This window comes from Marmota flaviventris, chromosome 9, assembly GCF_047511675.1.
Source record: "Marmota flaviventris isolate mMarFla1 chromosome 9, mMarFla1.hap1, whole genome shotgun sequence".
In the NCBI taxonomy this organism is placed as follows: Eukaryota; Metazoa; Chordata; class Mammalia; order Rodentia; family Sciuridae; genus Marmota; species Marmota flaviventris.
This window is the reverse complement of record NC_092506.1, coordinates 82,023,496-82,046,830: the sequence shown is the minus strand read 5'-3', so window position 1 is coordinate 82,046,830 and position 23,335 is coordinate 82,023,496. Positions and strand designations below refer to the sequence as shown.

At 38.7% G+C, this 23,335-nt stretch overlaps 1 protein-coding gene and 1 long non-coding RNA gene across 2 annotated transcripts in view; one reads left to right on the top strand and one right to left on the bottom strand.

Moving 5' to 3' along the window:
• LOC114105030 (uncharacterized) overlaps positions 1-23,335 on the top strand; it is a 132,366-nt gene that overhangs the window by 51,290 nt on the left and 57,741 nt on the right. The gene's annotated exons all lie outside the window — the stretch shown is intronic.
• LOC139706926 (lysine-specific demethylase 4D-like) lies at positions 10,979-12,919 on the bottom strand. Its single transcript, XM_071616891.1, has one exon. The coding sequence runs from the start codon at positions 12,917-12,919 to the stop codon at positions 10,979-10,981; it is 1,941 nt and encodes a 646-aa protein (XP_071472992.1).

The following is a 23,335-nucleotide window of genomic DNA, read 5'->3' as shown; positions in this document are numbered from 1 at the left end:
AATGCCCACCTGATGTTATCACAGAGCTGAGTTCTAGAATCACCATCCCACTTAATCCAATCCCATCCACCCTCCTCCTTTCTTAATTCAATCAAGTCAAATACAATGAAGAGATTGAACATCAAGGATGGGAAAAGACAAACAGGCTAAAATTAAGCAAAGGAACCTGAAATAGCAAACTGTAGTAGCACTCACTTCTTAGCGCAGTCCCTTAGGCAGGAGGCTGAAGCAGGATTGCAAGTTTGAGGCCAGCTTTGGCTATGTAGGAAAACCCAGTCTCCAAATAAAAAAGAAAAAGCTTGGGAATAAAGCTCAGTGGTAAGACTTCCCTGGGTCAAATCACCAGTACAAAAAGAAAAAAAAAGAAAAGAAAAGAAACAGAAAGGAAGAAAGAAAGGGGCAGAAACAAAACAAACCTGGCATAGCAATACTAATGTCAAATAGATCAGTGAGATCAAAGAGACATTTTCATAGCTATTGGAAAGAAAAACTCTGAAGGAGCATACTGCGGTAGTGAACTTTTGCAGCTAACCAGCCAGCAGCGAAACCTAGAGAACCAAGTATGAGAGCCACAAGGTAAAAGTGACCAATCTTCTACCAGGCTTGGAATAGTGCTTTATTTTGACACCAATCCCTCATAAGCTGACAGAGTAGAAAAGGAAAGAAATAATGTCATCAAGTATGAACAACTAAGCAAGTTTCATCACATCACCTGCAACAAACACAAAACCAATGAAAGAAAAATACTTTTTAATATATATAAAATGTTTGCAAAACTTTACCATGCAGAACTACAAAAAACATCTATAAAAATTTCAGACAATATTGAGCAGTTGATCACAATTAAATAACATTGAAACTATAAAAGTACATATTTACTTAAAATTTAATATCCACATTTCTTAAAAAAATTATTCATCTTTGTTAAACTGAGTGAAAAGAAATGAAAAACAAACCAAGCAAAAGTCAATGAAGTATAAAAATACTGATAATATGATAAAGAGGAAAAGGTATATGACATTGAGGTGATTAATAAAACTGCAATCTGATATTTTTAAAGAAAAATAAAATGAAGAAGCGACAACACTGATGAACAAGAAGTTTCTAGGTCTGGGCAAGGAAATACATGAGACTGAAGCTTTGTGCATTGCCTGAAAATGAGAATGTGCCAAATGCAAACAAAAACATGGGCAGGAATATCAAAGGGAAGCATAAACCATTAATGAAAATGGCCCTAGTGATCACATCTTGAATGACCCAGAGCAAAATGAAGAGAGTGTACAATTACAATCCATGGTACAAAATCAGCATCTCTAAGATGGTACAGATACACATAAATGATAGAATACATTGACAAAAGGGGGAGAAGAGACACATTTCTCCTGCAGAAGAATTCAAATAAATTCCACAGAGGCTCTGCCCTGAAGAGGGGAGCATTGTCCCTGTCCTCACTCTTGTCCTTGAACAGTGACTTCCTTCCAGATTTGCATATGGCTAGCAAGGGAGGGGGTGGGGAGTGCATACTAGTAACTCCACAGTGGAGAAACCTGAAAATGACTGTTCTGGCCAGGTCAACGTTGAGTCCTGAGTCATGTTGATAGGGTGTACCCTTGATGTGATGGGATGTGATGTGATGTAAAGTGATGAACAGAGCAGAAACACAACTACCCCAGCTGATCATGGGAAAGACATCAGAGTCCAATTGAGGGATATCCTATAGTATGCCAGACCAGATTCCCTCAAAATCCTCAAGTTTCCTCAAGACCAGGCAGAGCCTGAGAAACCCAAAGCCAAAAGAGAACTAAGGAGAGGTGCGAACTAGATGTAATGTGGTGCTTTAGTCAGGATGCTGCAACAGAAAACAGATGCTAGGCTCAAGAATAGGGAAATATGTTAAGGTAAGGACTCTCCAGTCTGAAAGGGAAATCTGATATATGAATGAACAAAGGCTTTTAATTATCAAGAATTCATTGATTTTGGTTATTTATTTGCAACAAATGTACCACACGAATGAAAGATGTTAATATTAAGGGGAGTTGCCAGGCGGGGGTGGCACACACCTATAATCCCATGGATTCCAGAGGTTGACAGAAGCATTGCAAGTTCGAGGCCAGCCTCAGTAATTTAGAGAGACCTTGTCTCCAAAGAAAAGATAAAAGTGGGCTGGGATGTAGCTCAGTAATACAGCATCCCTGGGTTAGCTCCCCAGTACCAATAAACAAACAAATAAGGAAGTTGTAGGGATATGGAAGGGGTGTTGTATGCCAGTCTCTGTTCTGTGCTTAAACTTTATGTAAATCTGAAACACTTAAAAATGCAATATTTTTCCAAAACAATATTAGGAAGGAAGTTTAGAAATACAATCAGGGTTCTTAAAAGTCTACAAAACAATAAAAATGCAACATAAATCAAATGATTCTGTCAATGATTATTTGCTTCTTACATGCTTTAGAACAGAAACAACTAGATATTTTTTAAAATTGTGCAATGTAACATATTTATTGGATATTTACAAAATACATAGGTACCATTAACAAATAACACAGTGAACAAAAGTGGGGCCCCATCCCACGTTAAGAAGCAAAACTTGCCCTGCACCTGACTGTTCTCTTCTTCCACAGATCACAGCCCCGTCTCTCTCCTAGACTCACCCTGGTCTAACTTCAAGGGCTTAATTTTCCTTAGCAGTACAAAATTAAAATTTTGACTATTTTATAGCATTGCACAGTTTTATATAAAACATAATTATATATTATAATGTATTTTATATATCTTGATATTGCTTTATGTGGGTATACAAATAGCTGAGCATGGTGGTGCACACCTGTAATCTTGTGGCTTGGGAGGCCCATGCAGAAGGATTGCAAGTTCAGAGTACCCTCAGTAACTTAGTGAGACCCTAAGCAACTTAGAGAGACCCTCTCTCAAAATGAGGACTTGGCTCCATGATTCAGGGCCACTGGTTTCAATCCATAGAACAACAAAAAAATGATGGGAAAGTAATCCATTTGTCCAACAGCAGAGGAAGAGATAGAATGAAAATTGCCCATTGAATCTGGAACTTGCCAGGATCTGTGTGTGTAGCAGTAGGCTTAGATTTTGTACACTGAGCATTCTAAAAAGATGACGCAGTGGGGAAGAAGTTGGTGAAACATAAATGACATACTACTTTTGTGTTCAGACTTATGGTTAGAACCGTGAAGATAGGCAGAACTCATTATTTCTTAGAAGTGAAGAAAAGCCTAAAAGTAGAGAGAACAAAGAGAGTTCTACACTTTTCTGTATATAGGGTTTCTTTAATCAATGTCTCTTGATTTTACAAAATAGAATATAAGAAAAACTTATTGAACATGGACAAACAGGTAGTGTTGTAGTCAGCTTTTTCACTGCTGTGACTAAATGATCTGAACAGAACAATTCTAGAAAAGGAAGAGTTTATTTGAGGGCTCAGGGTTTCAGAGGTCTTAGTCCATAGAAGGCGGGCTCCATTCCTCAGGGCTCAAGGTAAGGCTGAACATCATAGTGGATAGTGTGGCAGAGGGAAGCAGCTAACATCATGGTGATCTAGAAGCAGAGAGAGAATCCACTCTCCAGATTCAGATGTATACTCCAAAGCCATGCCCTAATTCCCACCACCTCCATCCACATCCTACCACTTCAGTCACTAGTCAGTTAATCCCTATCAGGGGATTAATTCACTGATTAGTAGGTGAAAGCTATATTTGGTCATTTCTCCTCCCACCTTCTTGCATTGTCTCACACATGTGCTTTTGGGGGACAACTTACATCCAAACCATACCTGGTAGATATGGGTGTGTTTTATTCAGAAGAATGCTCCAAATTGAGTGTGTTCAGATTGAGTGTGGCAACAGCAAGTAACATAAAATTCTGAATAACATTCCTTGAAGGATCTCCTCCACTTCTTGAATCTCTAGAAGACTAATTTAGAAATCGGTTTAATATGCCTTTCTTTGTACTTATAGGGCAAGAGAATAAACACTAATGAATCTACAGAGTAAAAATACAGGAGTGCCATGGAAACAGTGTTTTCAAAAAATGAGTAGTGTACTTATGTTTTTGTCCTTCAGAGCCCCCCCAATTTTTTTTAAAGCAAAGACTTCTCACAACATCTATCTGTCTGGGAAAAAAGTGTGATATTACTGAAAGATGATGAGAAGAAATCAGCATCTGTTTTTCAAAACAGGAAGGCCAGCCAAGGCTACTGCTTTCATCGATACTTTTCGTAATTCCCAAATTTCTCTGCATTGCCATATCCACCATCTAATTCTACCACTAAATTTTAAAATTACCATTTCTCACTTGGAAAACAAGAACATCTGGCCTTCTACTGAGATCACTGTAAAACACTTCCTGAGATGATCATTTGATGGAGCTGACCCACCAACTACTAACTTTGCAAATAAATTTTCAACAAAACCTCTTGCACTTCTCAATTTCACTCCCAACTCCATTGGCATACTAAGTGTCATAATTTCTCATCCCCATATGGTTTTGCAGATTGGGCTGCTTTCTATTTTTTCATCCACTAACCTAGGATCTCAGCTTTTGAGGTTTGTTGAGACAGATCTCACTTTTTCTCTGCTATTATCCTTTCTACTACTCAGTTTGCTTCAGAATACAATAAATGCATGAATCTTAGGTCTTCAGTGAGTATCAAAAATGAGTGCAACATGCAGTCATCACCCCAAAATGATGTAGGATGATTCAGCAACCACCCTAGCATATTCTCTCCTCCCTAGACTTTCCTAATCTGCCCCCACTCCCCTTTAGAAGCAACCACTGACTAGCTTCTATGACTGCAGATCAGTCTGGCCCATTCTTGGAAGGAATATAAATGGAATCATAATCTCTTTAAAAATATACATACTTAGTTGTTGATGCGTGTTTACTTATTCATTTATTGATATGTGGTGCTGAGAACGGAACCCAGTGTCTCACACGTGCCAAGCAAGCCCTCAACCACTGAGCCACAACCTGAGCCCTAGAATCATAATCTTGTTTTCTCTTGGAAATGGCTTCTTTAGCCCAACCTCGTATTTCTGACATCTATTGATTATAGCATAAACCACAGTTCTTTCCATTAGATTTAAAAGTCATATTTCTTTTTTATCATGTTTTTATTTTTCACTGGTTCTTTTGAGTTATGCATAATAATAGAATTTATTTTGACAGACTTATAAGTGCATGAAATATAATTTGTTCTTTTTCAGTCCCCAGTACTTCCTCTTCCCGTCCCCTCGTCCCTCCCCAATTCCCTTCCCATGCTCTACTAATCTTTCTACTTCTGAAATTTTTTTAAAAATTAGTGTCTTGTACATGATGGTGACATTCACTGTTGTATATTCACACATGTACATAGAAAATTAGGTTGAAATCATTTCATTGTCTTTCCATATCCCATCCTTCCTCTCTTCCCTTCATTATCGTTTGTCTATTCCACTGATCCTTCTATTACGTTTTTATTATTCCGCCACCCACTTATTGTGGAGTACCTTCCACTTGTCATAGAAAACATTTTGGGGATTGGCTTATTTCACTTAACATGATAGTCTCCAGTTCTATCCATTTACCATTACATGCATAAAGCCATTCTTCTTTATGGCTGAGTAGTGCTTTATGGCTGTGTATGTATATCCCTTTTCTTTATCCATTCATCTAATGAAGAATATTTCAATCAACTATTATTTTTCCCATTCATCTGTTCAGAGACATTTGAATTGTTCACACAGAGCTCAATTTTCTGAATTTGGTAAATCCCTATAGGATATATTTTCTAGGGTCACATGTGTACTTAGGTTTATAAGAAATTGACAGTTTTTCAAAGAGGTTGTGTGACTGTCAATTGCCACAAGTGTGAGACACACATGAGTGTCCATTGCCCCAAATATGGTATTGTTCCTCTCAGAGCAGTATTTCCGCTAAATCTAGGGGTAGATCTTGGAATGATTTCTCATGCCCAGAGAACAACACTTGCCTCATATGCTTCTGACTTTTAGTATTCAGAGGCATCTGTTTTCTCCAGGAGTTAAACAAAAGTTCATGAATTGGAAGCAGAGATTATCATCTGGCATTTTCTAATTCCTCACATCCCTGAACAACCTTGCAATGAAGGATTATAATGTCAGCAGGGGGCACAGATCTCCACTTTCTCAATCAAGACCTAGCATGGTGTTCTAGTTTCTTGCCCTAGGAGCACACTTCAAGAGTTCAGCACTGGGGGCATTTATTTAGAAGAGCCCTTGGGGTACACATGGCCAGGGGAAAGGGAGAGGACTGAGGCAGAGTTGATCAGAGGAAAAAGTTGAGCTCAGGTTCAGGCTCAAAAACAGACTCAGCCAATCCTGCAAGGAACTCTGAGCTGAACTGGCCCTTCAGAGTTGGCCCAGGTGGAGCAGGGTGGCCAAACTTTCATGCCTCAGCATAGAGCAGTCATTGGACATGGGCTTCCCTGAGAAGAGCCATGGCCTTGGGTGAGGCATCTCTCCACAGCTGTAGGAACTGGGAGAGGAAACCTGTGTCCCTGCACACCAGGGGCAATAAAACTTCATCTGAAGGAATAAAAGCCTCCATCTCTCAGTCCTTATCAGATATAAGTCCATGTGAGATTTGCTGTGAACCAGCAGCCCCCTAGGGCTGCTCTCTGCCAAGTAAATACAGTGGGCTTCCATCTTGTGATCCCACCATCTCAATATTGACTTACTCTCCTTCTCACTTGGGCATTTCACTCCCATCCTCCTCTGTTCCTGGAGTTCCTGAGTTCAGTCTCTCAGCCTGGTTTTCCATCTCTTGTAACATTAGGAAAGACAGAATTGCCCACCTGGATGAGATAGGGATGAAGATATGGGCTTTTGCTGCCTTTACTCAGGATCTCAAACATGTATCAACTTTTTATTACTCTTGTCTTCAATTCTATAGCCTTACTGAAATTCTGTGGGGAAGAGTAAGGATAACTGTTACTGAGGAGAGGTGGCTTGCTTCTCTGAAATATTTCTTTCTCTATCAAAACTAGCACTTTCAACTTCAAAAATACATTCTGCATTTGTCCACTGTGTGCATTTTCAACACTACCAATAAAGTCTAAGTTAGCATTACTCTCACTTGTAGTATCTAGATGGTCTAGCTGCTACTCCAGCCCCCACATTTTTCACAAGACTAAGCTGATTATTGCAATTTGGAAATCATATCATGTCAACTGCTGTTTTCAACTTCTAATGCCTTCTTCTTTCAAGATGCAAAAGAATCAAACACTTACCATGAGACACAAGGCCCACATGCTGTGGTCCTGCCTCTTCTTCCTTTCTATGTCCCAGACACAAATGAGCTTCCTTTCTATTCCTAAGAAAACACAATCACCCTGCTCTGCATTATGCCTGTTGCACATACTGATTCCTGAAAGTGGAAAATGATGCTCTGGACCCTAAGGGACTCAAAAATGTCTTCTGCAGTGTGAAGCATTCCATGACCAAGTGTAACATTTGGGTCACTGGCATCCTAGGGAGCATATCCCCAGTGAGAAAAAAAGCAATGACATTTCTGTTTTCTCCAGAACTCTCCTCTGCATTTCTGCCATACAATTCCCTCTAGATCACAAAGGCACCACTTACTGCTCCATCAATCCTAGAAACACAAGCTTAGCATGAAAATTATGAGGAATATCCTTTAACAACACTGACTGATCCCTGTGCATGTTTCTGGGACACTCCTGACTGCATTCTCCTACAAGCACACTCCACCTGCTCTGGTTACATTCAGAACCTTGGCGACCTCTGAGAGCACAAGTGGGGAGCCCTACACTGTCCAGCCCACACCTTGCAATGGGATCCCATATGCTTGAGTGTGTGAAGCTTGGGAAGAGCTTCCTGGCACTGTACAGCCTCCTGTCCACCACACCCAGAAAAGCCACATGGAGTCTAGAGAGACTACCAGTAAGAATAAGACATGGAGCATACCTATATCCAGGCTGTACTAATGAAGGGAAGAATAAATGTGTTCCTCCAAAGCCTCAGACCCTCACAATGAGGAAATATGGAGAGAAACTAGAATTATAAACCTGTCACCTAGGATAAAACAGAAGGGACCCACGAGTTCCCTGAAATGTTTATAGATTTTCACATGTGTAGAGTTGTTAAAGGGGAAGATCTGTAGCTTTCAACAGACTCTCAATGCCCCTGGGGAATGCCACAGTTCATTTTAAATCTAAAATAACAACCGAAGGTATAATTTTTTAAATTAAGAAATAATTATATAAAAAGTAATATACTGTAGTTATTTAGTAAGAAATATGGTCAATACATGCATGATTTTAATAAAGAATATAGAACTGAATCTAAAAGGTAATAAAAATGGCTTTAAAAAAGGTCTTTAAAAGATTTTTGTACATCCGTGCTCATTCAGCACTATTCACAACAGCCAAGCGGTGGGAAAAAAAACAAATTCCATCAATGGATGAATAGATACACAAAATGTTGTGTACATACAGACTGGGACAGTGTCTAGTGTTGAAGATGAAGAAATTCTGATACATGTTTCAACATGAATGCGCACCTTATACTAAGTGAAACAAACCAGATACCAAACAACACATACTGTATCATTCCATTTGTTGTAGGTGCCATAATAGTCAAATTAACACACAAATGAAGTAGAATAATGGATTCTGGCAGCTGGAGCAGTGTGTAATAAGAAGTATTGCCTAATGGGTAGAGAACCACTTTGTGGTGAGGAAAGGTTCTGCAGATGGATAGTGGTTGTGATGGTTGTATAATTAGAATGTCTTTTATACTCACTAAAATGGTTATAAATTATATGTTACATATACTTAACCACAACAAAAATATTTTGATATTTAATGAAAGAAAAAGTTTCATGGACATTCATAACTGCTTTACTTTCATTGCAAAGTGTGTTTAAAGAGTTCTTTAGTATTATGAAGAAACTTCTAGACAGTGGATATGATCAAAGCATGATATATTCATGTCGGGAGAGATCACAGTAAAACTCACTAATTTGCACAATTCATATATGTTAATAATTGCAATTTTTTTAAGTGCCCTTTTTCTAGGGCCAAGGCTGTAGTCCAATGGTAAAGTGGATGCCTCGCATGTGTGAGGCACTGGGTTCGATCCCCAGCACCACATAAAAATAAATAGTTATATTACAACTAGAAAATAAAGACATTTACAACTAGAAAAATCACACACACACACACACACACACACACACACACACACACCCTTCCTCTACATAACTTTGGTCTCATTTTGTTTGTCTGATACCAAGATCCATGACTCCAGTGAGGTTTGTTTGTTTGCATTTTCGTTTCTACAGTTTTGCCAATTATATTGTATTATATCTACCTGAAACACTGTTTAGATATTTCTCGTTCATACAATTTTTATATGAAGAATATATTTTAAGGGTTCTCCCTCTTTATTTTGTGGGTATACATTAGAAATAACAAATTTATTAAACAGCAATAATGTTACAAAACCTGCCTGGGGCCAGAACTACCAGACTCAATTGGTCAAAAGGTTTAGTTTCTTCAGGAGCAGTGGTTGGTGGTAGCTTGGGAAGCAGAGCATGTTATACATGTCGGGCTGTGAGGTGCTACTGGGCCTCACTTTGGCAGTGGCAAGATCCAGGGGAAGTCTGATTAAGGACAGACACCCTGATGGAATTTGGGGATGAAGTAAAGAAACTCAGTCAGGTTCTCTGCATCATCCAATGTTGACCCATGATTGTGGGGGCTAGAAGCATATACCATAGAGGAGGAAACAAGGACATAAGAAACAAGAGGGAGGCATGGCACCTAGACCATGGTAGGGGCCACAGGTACAGCCATGTTCAGGAGTGGTCTGAGAGTCCCTGAGAGATGCTACAACTTCCTGTGGCAGCCTATAGGGTGGGGAGATCCACTTCCTAGGCCACAGTGAGCCCTAGTTGTTATAGTGGGAGAAAGCATCAGGCATCCTCAGAAATGTCAATTCTTGAAAGTAACAGGGAACAGGTACTAGAGACAGGCCCATGCCAGAACTGCTGTATGGCTGAGAACTTCTATGGTTCCTTCCAAGTTTTCTGAGTGGATCTGCTAGCACTTCTTTGCTATAATGAAATATGTGAGGCAGACTACTTGGCAAACATAGAAATTTCTTTTGACTCATGATTTTGGAGAATGAAAGTCCAAACAGGATGATGCAGTCACCTGTAAGGGTGTCTACTGGTTGCATCATATGGTAGGGAGAGCGTGTATATATCTCTGTGTATATATGGTCTCTTTCCCTCTCCTTATAATGTCACTAGGATTCTGGCATGACAGCTCGACCCTAAGGACCTAATCTAAACCAATCACATTCTAAAGGTCCAACCTTAAACACTATACACAGATTAACTCTCCATACTCTTAAAACCATTAACATAAGACTCATTGTTTTGATCAGGTTTTTCATCAGTGTGAACAAAAGACCCAGCAAGAATTACTTAGGGAACATTTATTTGGCCCAGGGTTTCATAGGTTCCATGGTTGGGCAGCTCCATAGCTCTGGGCCTCAGTGAGGCAGAACAGCTCAGTGGAAGAGTGTGTCAGAGAAAAGCAGCTCGGAACAAGGTAACCAGGAAGCAGAGAGAGAAAAATCAATACTCATCAAAAGCAAAATATAAACCCCAAAGGCCCCCAGTGATCTACTTTTCTCTAGCCACACCTTATGTGCCCACAGTTTTGACCCAGTTAATCCATATCACTATATTAATTCAATGACTAGGTCATACCTATTGTGATCTAATCATTTCTCTTATGAAAATTACTGCATTTTTTAACACTTGGGCTTTATTGGACACATCATAGGTAAACAATAGCACTCATACAGGAATAATCCTTCTGAATGAGTTCAGGGGTAAAATTTATATTTGAACCAAAACACTAGGATTAGGTGTCAAAGACACAGTCACATTTACAATATACTCAGTAGCCAAGATTAAGACCATCCATCGGTGGCCAAGGCTTCTCCAAAGTCAAAGGTTCAAATCCCTCTAGTGGCAAGCAGATCCTGGAGACCTCCACTGGATCCAGAAACATAGAGGAATAAAAGTGGTCGGAGCCTACAAGCTCAGCAGGTGTCATGCAGTCCCCAGTAGCATCCTTGGCAACTCTTACAGGTGGAATGATGTCAGGAGGAGTCAGTGGGACAATTTCAGGGAGATTCAGCATGAAGTTATCCAGAGATTGCAAGCATGGGCCAGGGTGCATTGGTTCGTCAGGATCCAGTGGGGGACCCAAGGGTTGAAGATCAGGGGCACAGCAACATCCAGAAGCCTTGGCAGGAAAATAGGGCCCAGCTTTCACAGATACAGAATCGTTCATCAAAGCTCTATCCTCAAGCAAGGGCTGATGCTCAGAACCTGAAGCTGTGTTCCCTGTGGCCACCATTAGGAGTCCTTTGGTCTGTGTCATGACAGTAGGGTCAGGAGCCTCCAATTCCCAAGAAGAAAGACGATTGGCAGTTTTGGTCCGTGACCCGATCCTTCCAGACTTTGGGAAGCAACCCTTAACTGCAGTCCTGGGCTGCATATAACCATTTGGGGATGATATGCTACAGGACGCAGGACATATTGGGGTGCAGCCACGACTCCCACAGCCTGTGGCTACAGGACATTTGAGGCATCTTTTTCGCTGCCTGCGGAGGTGTCTCAGGCTAGGCGCCAGTCTCCCAGGAACCTGTCTCTCTTTTGCTGATGGGGTGGGCTTGTTGTGGTCCAGAGCTGCTGGGTCTTGCCAGAGTGGGAAATGTGTCAGGCTGGGGGACTCTTTCCTACGTGAAAGGACGTCCCTCCAGGTGGTCATCGCCTGTCTACCAGGCGCTGTAGGCTCAGTGTGGTCCACTACCGCCCTGTCTTGCCCGCATTTCCACAGCTCATAGCGCTCTGGTTGCAGGATGCGCACAAAGGGGTCCATGGAGAAGCTGACCCTGAACTTCCCACAGCTGCACTGAGACGCCACTTTGCCATAATCAATCCATCGCGGAGTGGCGAAATTGATGGCCTCCGCACAGTTGAAGCCATGGTTGAAGCCAGCATGGTAGCCATAGGGAAATGTCACCATGAACTCACCAGCCTCCTGAGTCACGCTGTTGAAGGGAATGCCATTCTCATGGAGGACTGTAGGCGAGATGAGGGCCACTTTGTGCCGCAGGAAAGCCTCACAGCACTGTGAACTGCCCGGGAAAAGGTCCCTGGCCAGGCGCTCCAGGCGCTGCCCGTGTTCAGGGGGCACCGCATACCACGTTTTGGGCTCCCCAAAGTGCAAGTAGTTGATGCTGTAAAGGTCCATGTCCTCCGTGTGCCATGCAAAAGTGGCCTTCCACATGCCAAAGTACAGGTAGGGCGTGTTGACACCCTCAATGACAACTCCACATTCCTGTTCCAACAGGTCTAGAATGGTTCCCAGGTGTCCCAGGTTCCACTCTTTAGTGTTCTCATCAAATAAGGAGCCACTGATGTCCGCACCATAAATTGGTGAGTCATAGAGGCGGTTCTTCCAGTACTTTCTCTCCAGATCTTCAAAATTCAGGTGAAGGGGAGTTCTATACTTTTCACTGTCTGCCAGGAGGTGATACTCTCTCACCGTCATGGCTTTCTTCTTTTTGTGGTATTGAGTGAACATACCTGCCTTCCCAGAGACCACCTGCTGCAGGGGAGTGGCTATTAAGATGTCACTGACATCATCATAGGACTGCCTGGCTCTCCATTCCTTGGGTGGAATTACCTTGGCCAGGCCAGCTCTGTGTGCCCCTTGGGATTCCATGTAGGCAATATAATTGTTGAAATCTGAGAATTCTTCCATGGTTGGATGGAATGTCATAATGGTGGAACTACTTGTCTGGGTACTAGAGTGAGCAGACTTCATGGTGCAATATTTTCGGCAACAAATTCTAAAACCTTAGATGAATTATAGATTCCTGAGAATGTTTGGGGATTATTTCTTCTTCTTGTCTTATTCCTCCTTATTTTCTGCCCTTCTTTCTTTAATCCTTCCTTCCTTTCTTCTTTTAAGTATGTTTGTTTATCTCTGAGGCAGTAACCCAGTCTTGAGCCTCCAATTCAATGACATATCTTTTCCAGTTTTGCTGATTCACCAAAGGTACTCTATTCTGATCAGCAGATATTTTACCCAAATAAAATTGAGTATTTTCCAGTGGAGTAGGTACCACAATCTAAGAACTGGCTCAGCCTGCAGCTCAGCGAGTTTCCTTTGTTGGATCTGTAAAGAATGATAATGATCAAATTATACTTATATTATGAGCAGGTACAAATATGTAACAAATGCAACCATTAGAGCATAGCATTGTGGCCGACTCCTGTAATCCCAGCAACTCGGGAGGCTTAGGTAGAAGGATCACAATTTCGAGGCCCGCCTCAGCAACTTAGAAAGATGCCTGAGCAACTTAGTGAGACCATATTTCAAAATAAAAAATGAAAAGTGCTTGGGAATGTAGCTCAGTGATAAAGCATCCCTGGGTTCAATCTCTACTACCCCCTCCAAAATAAATCCAACAATCATGTAGAAGTATAATGTAACAATGAAATGATTGGGAAAAAAGCGAATCCTCAAATGCTAAACTCATAGCATTTTGTAAGTAGATTCTCTTACTTTCTTTTCTATAATCTTTTTTAGAATGATTTGGGTTTATGAGGCCATGAGCATAACCTTGATGCTAAAACCAGAACAAGCCCCACTGGAAATCTCATAGGCTCAAGTTTATCTAATGGCAAATTTACAAAAATATTAAAAAAGAAATAAATGAAATCTGTAATGCAGCTGGGTATTAAAAGAATAATACACCACAAAGGTTTTGTTGTTTTATTTGTTTGATTATTTTAAAATTAACCTTTTAAACTTTGGATACTTAAGGCTTTACAGGGAAACCCCAATTTTTCACTATATAGCTTTGTACAAAACTTGAGTTATATAAGATTTAAATGAAAATATACTATCAAGAAAAAATAAACAAATAGAAGGTTAATCCTACTTCATGGTTTTCAGGATGATTTAAAAATCCAGCAGTGTAATGGAAAGCAGTATGGAGATTCCTCAGAAAACGTGGAATGGAACCACCATTTGACCCAGCTATCTCACTCCTTGGTCTATACCCACAGGACTTAAAAGCTGCATACTATAGTGATGCAGTCACCTCAATGTTTATATCAGCTCAATTCACAATAGCTAAGCTGTGGAAGCAACCTAGATGACCTTCAATAGATGAATGGATAAAGAAACTTGGTATATATCACAATGCATATTACTCAGCAATAAAGAGGATAAAATTATGGCATTTGCAGGTACATGGATGGAGCTGGAGAGTATCATGCTAAGTGAAATAAGCCAAACCAAAAAAGCAAAGGCCAGAGGTTCTCTGTGATAAGCAGATGCTGATCCATAATTAGGAGTGGGGGTAGGGAAAAATGAAGGAAGTTTAAATTGGGCAGAAGGGAGTGCAGAGAGAGGAGGGGTGTGGGGGTGGGAAAAGTGGTGGAATGGACATTATTATCCTATATACATGTATGATTACACTACTTGCATGACTCTACTCCATGTTCAGCCAGACGAAGAAGTTGTGTTCCATTTGTGTACAATATGTCAAAATGCATACTACTGTCATGTATAGCTAATTAGAACAAATTTAACAGTAAAAATAAAAAGAAAGTGTACATATTAAGAAAAAAATCTAGTAGTATACCTGTTTACACAAATAGTGGAAAAAGGGATATTATTTCATGAGAAATATAATTAAAATAACTTAATCTCTAATAATTATTTGATATACATTATGTATGTTTTAACTCTTAATTTTTAAAAAGAGGTAGAAATTCCCTTCATGAAGAATACTTTGTAGCAGATTTCAAACAGAAATTAATCAGAAGAGACAAACAAGGTCCCTATATCTTAGACAAGTGAACAACCCAATAAAAATATAAAACAATAGTAAATATTCATGTCCCAGATGTCAACCCACCCAATTACATGGAAAAAAGATACCCCATGATATTAAATCCCACATAGACCCCACATCATAATAGTGAGTGCTTTCAGTATACCTTTATCACCAATAAACAGGACATCAAAAACATAAAATCAATTAAGATATCTCCAACCTAAATAACATTATAAATCTAATGAACATAATGGACATCTATAGAATATTCCACCACAAAACAGCTAAATTTACCTTCTTCTCAGCTGTACATGGCACTTTTTCCAAAATAGTTCATATTCTAGGCCACAAAGTAAATCTGAGCAAATACAAAAAAAATCTATATAACCACACTTATCATATTAGATCATGATGGAATGAAGCTAGAAATCAAGAGCAAGAAAAATAATAAAAACTGGATAAATACATGGAGATTACACAAAACTTTTAAAGGAAGAAGTGATAGAAGAAAAAATGAGGATAGAAATCAAGAAAGTCTCAGCAACACATAAAAATAAATAAATAAAATAAAAGTCCATCTACAACAAAAAAATATTTTTTAAAAAATACACGAGAACAGAGATATAAAATATTAAAATCTCTAAGACAGTATGAAAGCAGTTCAAGAAAAATTTGTAGCATGGAGTGCCTACATTAAAAAATTAGAGAGGGCTAGGGATATAGCTCATTGGTAGAGTGCATGCCTGGCATGCATGAGGCCCTGGGTTTGATCCCTAGTGCCACAAAAAGAAAAAAAAAATAAGATATCTTCCAAATAAATAACCTTATATTCCAGCTCAAGGTCTTAGAAAAAGAAGAACAAACTAACCTCAAAACCAGTAGAAGACAGGACAACTAAGATCAAAGTCAAAATCAATGAAATTGAGTATAAAAAAAAATGCATTGGATCAACACAAAGAGTTGGTTCTGTGAAAAGATGAGTAAGATGAAGAAACCCTTAGCCAAATTAAGCAAAAGAAATGGTGAGAAGGTGCAAATCAACAAGATCAGAGATGGAAAAGGAGATATTACCACAAACTCTTCTGAAATCCATGTTCTGATTACCAGAACCTATATTGAAAATTTTTACTCCAAGGAACTGAGAAATCTGGAACACATTGACAAATTTCATATGCTGCCCAAATTGAATCAGGAAGATGAAGAAAACCAAAACAGACCAATATTAAGCAATAAAATTGAAACAGCACATAGAAGACTTAAAAAAAAAAAGAAACTAGAAAGTAAAGGGGCTAGGGTTGTGGCTCAGTGGCAGAGCGCTTGCCTAGCATGTGTGAGGCACTGGGTTCGATTCTCAGCACTGCATATAAATAAATGAATACAATGAAGTTTCATCAACATTTTTAAAAATTAATAAATAAAGAAAGAAAAGCCTAGGATATGATAGATTCTCATCTGAGTTCTAGCAGACTCTTTATCAGAATTTCTCAAATTATTACATGAATATGAAAGGGACAGAACAATCACAAATACATTTTATGAAGCCAGTATAACTCTGATACCAAAACCAGAGAAATATGCATCAAGGAAAGAAAACTACAGACCAATAACTTTGATGAACATAGAGGCAAAATCCTTCATAAAATATTAGCAAGGTGCATTCAAAAACACATCAAAAAGATAATACACCAAGATCAAGTGGGTTTCATCCCAAGGATGCAAGTTTGGTTCACCGTATGCAAATCAATAAATATAATTCACCTCTTAAACATAATTCAGGACAAAAATCACATGATCATCTCAATAGACCCAGAAATGGCCTTTGATGAAATTCTACACCCATTCATGTTAAAAACATTGGAGAAGCTTGGGATCCAAGGAACTTACACTCAACATCATAAAGGCCATTTTAAAAAATATATGTTTTAGTTATAAGTGGACCTTTATTTATTTTTTATTTATTTATATGCAGTGCTGAGAATCAAATCCAGTGCCTCATATATGCTAGGCAAGCACTCTACTACTGCCACAACCCCAGCCCAAAGACCATTTATGACAAACCCAAAGCCAACATCATACTAAATGGAAGAAAACCTGAAAGAATTTCCTCTAATATCAGGAAAGATACAAGGCTGTCCACTCTCACCACTCTTACTCAATACAGCCCTTGAAACATTAATCAGAGCAATCAGGCAAGAAAAGGAAATCAAAGGGAGGCACACAGGAAAAGAAGACATTAAGCAATCTCTGTTTGCTGACCATATGATCTTATATCTACAAGACCCAAAATAATTCAACTAGAAGACTCCTAGAGCTTATAAATAAATTTAGCAAAGTAGCAGGATACAAACTCAACACCCACAAAACAATAGGTTTCCTATACTACAACAGTAATTCATCTGAGGAAGAAATCAAGAAAACCATTTCATTCACAATAGTCTCCTCCTCCAAAAAAAAAAAAAAAAAGAAAGAAAGAAAGAAACAGAAATCTTGGAAATTAAACTAACTTAAGGACATAAAAGAACACTACTATGAAAATCATAGAACACTGAAGAAAGAAACTAAAGAAGACCTTAGAAGATGGAAAGACATCCCATGGATAGGCAGAATCAAATTGTCCAAATGTCCATACTACCAAAAGCAATATACACATTCAGTGCAATCCCCATCAAAATACTAATGACATTCTTCACAGAATTAGAAAACAACAATTCTTAAATTCATTTGGAAGAATAAGAGACCCAGAACAACCAAAGCAATACTAAGCAAGAAAAGTGAAGAAGGAGGCACCACAATGCCTGATTTGGAATTTTACTACAGAGATGTAGTGATAAAAACAGCATGGTATTGGTGTGAAAATAGACAGGAAGACCAATGAAACAGAATAAAAGACACAGAGACAAATCCATACACTTCGAGCTGTCTGATATTTGACAAAGGTGCTAAAAATGTATTTTGAAAGACGGCCTTTTTAACAAATGGTGCTGGGAAAACTAGAAATGTAGAAAAATTAAACTAGAACCCTCTCTCTCACCGTTACAAAACTTAAATCAAAATGGATCAGACTTAGAAATTAGTGCATAAACTTTACAAGAAGAAAACATAGGGTCAACACTTCATTTTGTATTTGCTGGCACTGACTTCCTGAACAAGATTCCAAAGCACAAGAAATAAAACCAAGAATCTAAGTGGGATGACATCAAACTAAAGGTTTTCTGCATAACAGAGGAAATGATTAAGAGCATGAAGAGAGAACCTACAGAATGGGAGAAAATCTTGGCTATCTATTCCTTTGATGGGGTGTTAATATGCAGAATATAAAAAGAACTCAAAAAACTTAACGCCAAAAAATAACTCAATCAATAAATGGGCAAAAAAAAAAACTAAATAGAAACTTCTGTATGTATGGGGAAAAAAATGTTCAACATCTCTAGCACTTAGGGAAATGCAAATCAAACCTACACAAAGATTTCATCTTACTCCAGGCAAAATGACAATGATCAAGAACATGAACAATAATAAATGCTGGCAAGGTTGTGGGGAAAAGGAACACTTATACATGGTTGGTGGGACTGCATACTAGGACAACCACTCCGTAAAGCATAAAGGAGATTCCTCAAATAACTAGGGATGAAACCACCATATGACTTAGCAGTCTCACTCCTTGGTATTTTCCCAAAAGAGCTAAAATCAGCATAATATAGTGACATTGCCATATCAATGTTTATAGCAGTACAATTCAGAAATTAATAGAGGAGCAAAAGGAAGTCTAGCAGATTAGAAGAAGAATGTGAGGGAGGGGGAGGATGGGAGGGCAAAGTGGAGGAGAAGAGGGAGGTTATATACTGACATAGATTTCCATGCATCTAGGAGTTTGTCTGGATGAACCCAATTACTATGTATAAATATAAAGCTCTATTTTTTTTTAAAAAAAGAGTATTTTTGTAAAGAAGTAAGCAGGCAAACAATCACAAAACATGTACTTACTTATACAGGTCCAATAATCATTATTTTTAGTAGCATTCTAATTAAAATTCAATCACTGCTTAGGATTAAGAAAAAAAAGTTATTAGAAACACTGCGCTCAGCAAAATTTCTAGATTCAAGGTCAGCATATAGAAATCTAAACCATTCTGTGCACCAGTTAATAATCAATTACAAAATGGAATAACAAAAACTCTTCAATTCTCTTTTTTTTAAAATTTAATGCTGGATAATAAGCAAGGTCCTTAAGGTTCCAAACACATGCTCTACCACTGAATCTCACCCCTGTCCTGATTTCAAGTTTTTTAACAAGAGAAACTCAAGGTTCCAATGAAGAAATATAGACTGTAAGTGCATGCAATTCCAGATATTCCAAAGACTGAGACAGGAGGATTGCAAGTTGAAACCCAGTTCAGCAACTTAGCAAGGCCCTAGCAACTTAGAGAGAACCTGTCTCAAAATAAAAATTTTAAAAGGACTGGGGATGTGGCTCACTGGATGAGTGCCCCTGGATTCAATTTCTGGTACCATCCACCAAAAAAAAAAAAAAAAAAAAAAAAGAGGATCAAAGAAGAACTTTAAAAAATAAAAATAAAAAAATAGGAATATATACAATGATGAAATTTATGCACCTAACACAGTCCTGAGACACAGGAAAACAGACGGAAAGTCAAAAATTAAAGGTAGAAATCATCAGTGATGCTTGGAATTTTTAGTATTGGTTTCGTTTTTTTGTTTTGTTTTGTTTTATCACATTCCTTAGAATCCTATACAGAGTAGACAATAAAATGAATTGTGCTATAAAAATATTTAAACAACAAACCTAACAACTTCAAACATAGCCAACTACAAATACATGACAATTGGAAAATCCTTTTCAATAAACACAAAACAATTATAAGTACATACCAATTACAAGCTTACAAAATAAATATCAATTAAAATTTCATGCAATCAATATATTATGCATCCTCAAAAACAATGAAATAAAACTGAAATCAACAATAAAAGCAATGAACCCAATCATATTTATTGAAAATCAGTATCTGTATTTTTAAATATTCACTCACTTTATGTACACTCAATTAAACGAACCAAACAATATAAAATTACACAAAGGAAAATGAAAGTTAAAAATAATGATAGAATGATAAATAAACTAAAGGGAAAACAAACCGATACAAAAGTTGAGATGGTTAATAAAACTGAAATCAGACACCTTTAAAGAAAATAAAAGAACTATCTAGAACTGAGCAGAAAATATATCCAATGAAAGAGGAGCATCCTGTATTGCTACAAAATAAGAATATGCTAAATACAAACAAAAGCATTGAAGGGAGAATCCAAAGAGAAACAGAAACCATTGGAAATGGCTCTCAATGACAAGAGTTCAAATGAGTTGACCAAATTAAAACAATTTTGGGGGGCGGGGTAGTAATGGGAATTGAACCTGGAGGCACATAATCAATGAGCCACATCTGGAGCCCTTATTACTTTTTATTTTGAGACAGGGTCTCCCTAAGTTGCTTAGGGTCTTATGAAGTGGCTGACTTTGAACTCACTATCCTCCTTCCCCAGCCCAAACTGAGGGAAATCAAATCTACTATATGAATGAACAAAGGTTTTTAATTATCAAGAACTCACCAATTTTGGTTCTTTAATTGTAACAAATGTCCCATAAAAATGCAACATGTTAATATTAAGGGGAGTTGCTGGGCATGGTGGCACACATCTATAATCCCATTGACTCCCTCAGTCTCCTGAGTTGCTGGGATTACAGGTGTGTACCACCACTTCAAGCTAAAATACTATACAATTACAGCCAAGGTACAAAATAAATATCTCTAACTTCATATAGATATACATAAATGATAGAATAGCTTGAAAAAAAGGGAGAGAAGAGACAAATTTCTCCTGCAAAAGAATTCAAATAAATTCCACAGAAGCTCTGCCCTGAAGAAGAGAGCATTGTCCCTGTCCTTACTCTTGTCCTTGAACAGTGACTTCCTTCCAGAGGTGCATATTGCTAGCAGGGGAAAGGGTGGGGAGTGCATGATAGTAACTCCACAGTGGAGAAACCTGACAACCACTCTTTTGGCCAGGTCAATGTGGAGTCCTGAGTCATGTTGATAATGTGTACCCTGGAAATGATAAGATGTGATAAAAAGGGCAGAAACACAGCTACCCCCATCGGATCATAGGAAAGACATCAGAGTTCAATCGAGGGGTATCCTACAGTGTGTAAGACCAGCTCTCCCCCAAAACCTCAAGTTTCTGTGCAAATGTTTCCTCAAGACCAGGGAGAGCCTGAGAAACTGTCAGGGCCAAGAGAGAGAGCTAAGGAGAGGTGAAAACTAGATGTCATGTGGTGCTTTCATCGGGATGCTGCAATAGAAAACAGACTCTAGGCTCAAGAATAGGGAGACATGTTAGGCAAGGATTCTATACTGAGCTACATCCCCAGCACAAACCGAGGGAAATCTACTATATGAATGAACAAAGGTTTTTAATTATCAAGAACTCACTGATTTGGGTTCTTTAGTTGTAACAAATATAGCACACGAATACAAGATGTTAATATTAAGGGGAGTTGCTGGGCAGGGTAGTTTGCACCTATGATCCCACCTGTAACTCCAGGAGATAAGACAGGAGGTTCGAAAGTCCAGCCTCAGAAACTTAGTGAGGCCCTAAGTAACTTAGGAATAACCTGTCTAAAAATCAAAAATAAAAAGGACACCACTGGGTCAATCCTCAGTACAAAAAAGTGGTGGGGATAAGGATCCCTGCTCCTCTGAAGCCAGAGCCCAAACCTAAGCAGTCCCTGCAAAAAAGGGAAATTACTAAAGGGGAAAGTTGAACTCACCTGGGTGTGAATAACCCTGTAAAAATGGAGATGCCAAAAAACACAGGGAGTTGAAGGTGCTGGAGATGCCAAGGGTCTGTGCACTGTTGATAACTGGGTGCTCCTGGCCACTGCACAGTCTGAAATATTACTTTCATCAAGTTCATAAAAATGCAGAACTCTGTTTTACTTTTTAAAAACGCTAAGTTGTTTTCACATGAGGCACTTCATTGCCACTTTGTGGGAAAGGAGCAGGTCATTAGTACAATGGCTCCAAAGCTGGATTGCTGTGGGGAAAACACCTTTCCCTGCTAGCTTTGAGACTTCCTCTTGGCTCCCAGAAGGAGGGATTCCCTGACCTTGGCACACACAGCCACTTGGCACAAACACCTTCTGGTGAATGGGGGAAAACTCAAATTCATCTTTATGTTCTCTCCCTCTCTGCCATCTTCATAGACTTAACTCCCTAAATCTAGAGACTTACTGGGACCTGACCCCCACAATCCTTTCTACCCATGTCAACCAATCTGGACTTTCCAGTGACCTTTTTGACATAGTGCTCTCAAAAGGACAGCAATTCCTTCTCTAGACTGGGCCTCTTCTCTAACTGGGCCATTTTCTTTCCATTTCCTGCAAGTCAGGGTTGGCTTGTGAAAAGCTGTTAAACATCATGCTAAAGCTGAAATACCAACCCTCACTCTAAACTCTCCCTATTCAGGGCATCTCATAAATAAATCATTGGGTCTTATGAATTTCTGATTTTAGTATCCCTTCCAAGAAGGAGTTTTACCATTGTTGTATACTATTAATGATGGTTCTCCATGTCCTGCCTTTAGTACCAATTTGTTTATTAAAAAAATATCTTTAACAGCCAGGCATGATGGCACACGTCTACAATCCCAGCAGTTTAGGAAGCTGAGGCAGGATGATTGCAAGTTTAAAGCCAGTCTCACCAACTTGGCGTGGCCCTAAGCAACTTAGCAAGACCTGTCTCTAAATGAAAAAAAAAAAAAAGTGGGGTTGGGGAGGTAGCTTAGAGGGTAAATGACACTGGATTCAATTCCTGGTACCAAAAAAAATTAAATATCTTTAATAAAATTAGATACAGTGAAAAAGGAAATTCAAAGAATTAATATTAAAAAATTCTTTTTTAAATCAGGGCATAAAATAAACCATAAACAATAAAAAAACCTAACACCTAATATAGATGACAACAAAAAAGAAAAAAAAAATGATTTCTTTGAAAAGACTACGAAATAAATCACAGTGATTAAATAGGAGACACTGCCATAAATTTATCAGAGGTCCTTGGTTTTGAAAGTATTGTTGAATCTTACCAACAACATGGTGGTAAAATTTCCTCAAAAGTACAAACATCCAAGAAGGCCTACCAGAGAAACAGAGGGACCTACCTTCCCCAGCAAATTCTAGAGTTAGGTGGAGACACTCCAGCACACAGAGAAGGTTTCCTCTGCACACCTACTGTCCACAGGAAGCCCAGACCCTGAGGACCTGGTTTTATACCTGAGCTCAGCTTCAGTCCAATCAACACCCACCTGATGTAATC

Excerpts from the sequence above, each read along its gene's own strand:
- LOC139706926 (XM_071616891.1), bottom strand. The coding sequence starts at position 12,919 with ATGAAGTCTGCTCACTCTAGTACCCAGACAAGTAGTTCCACCATTATG.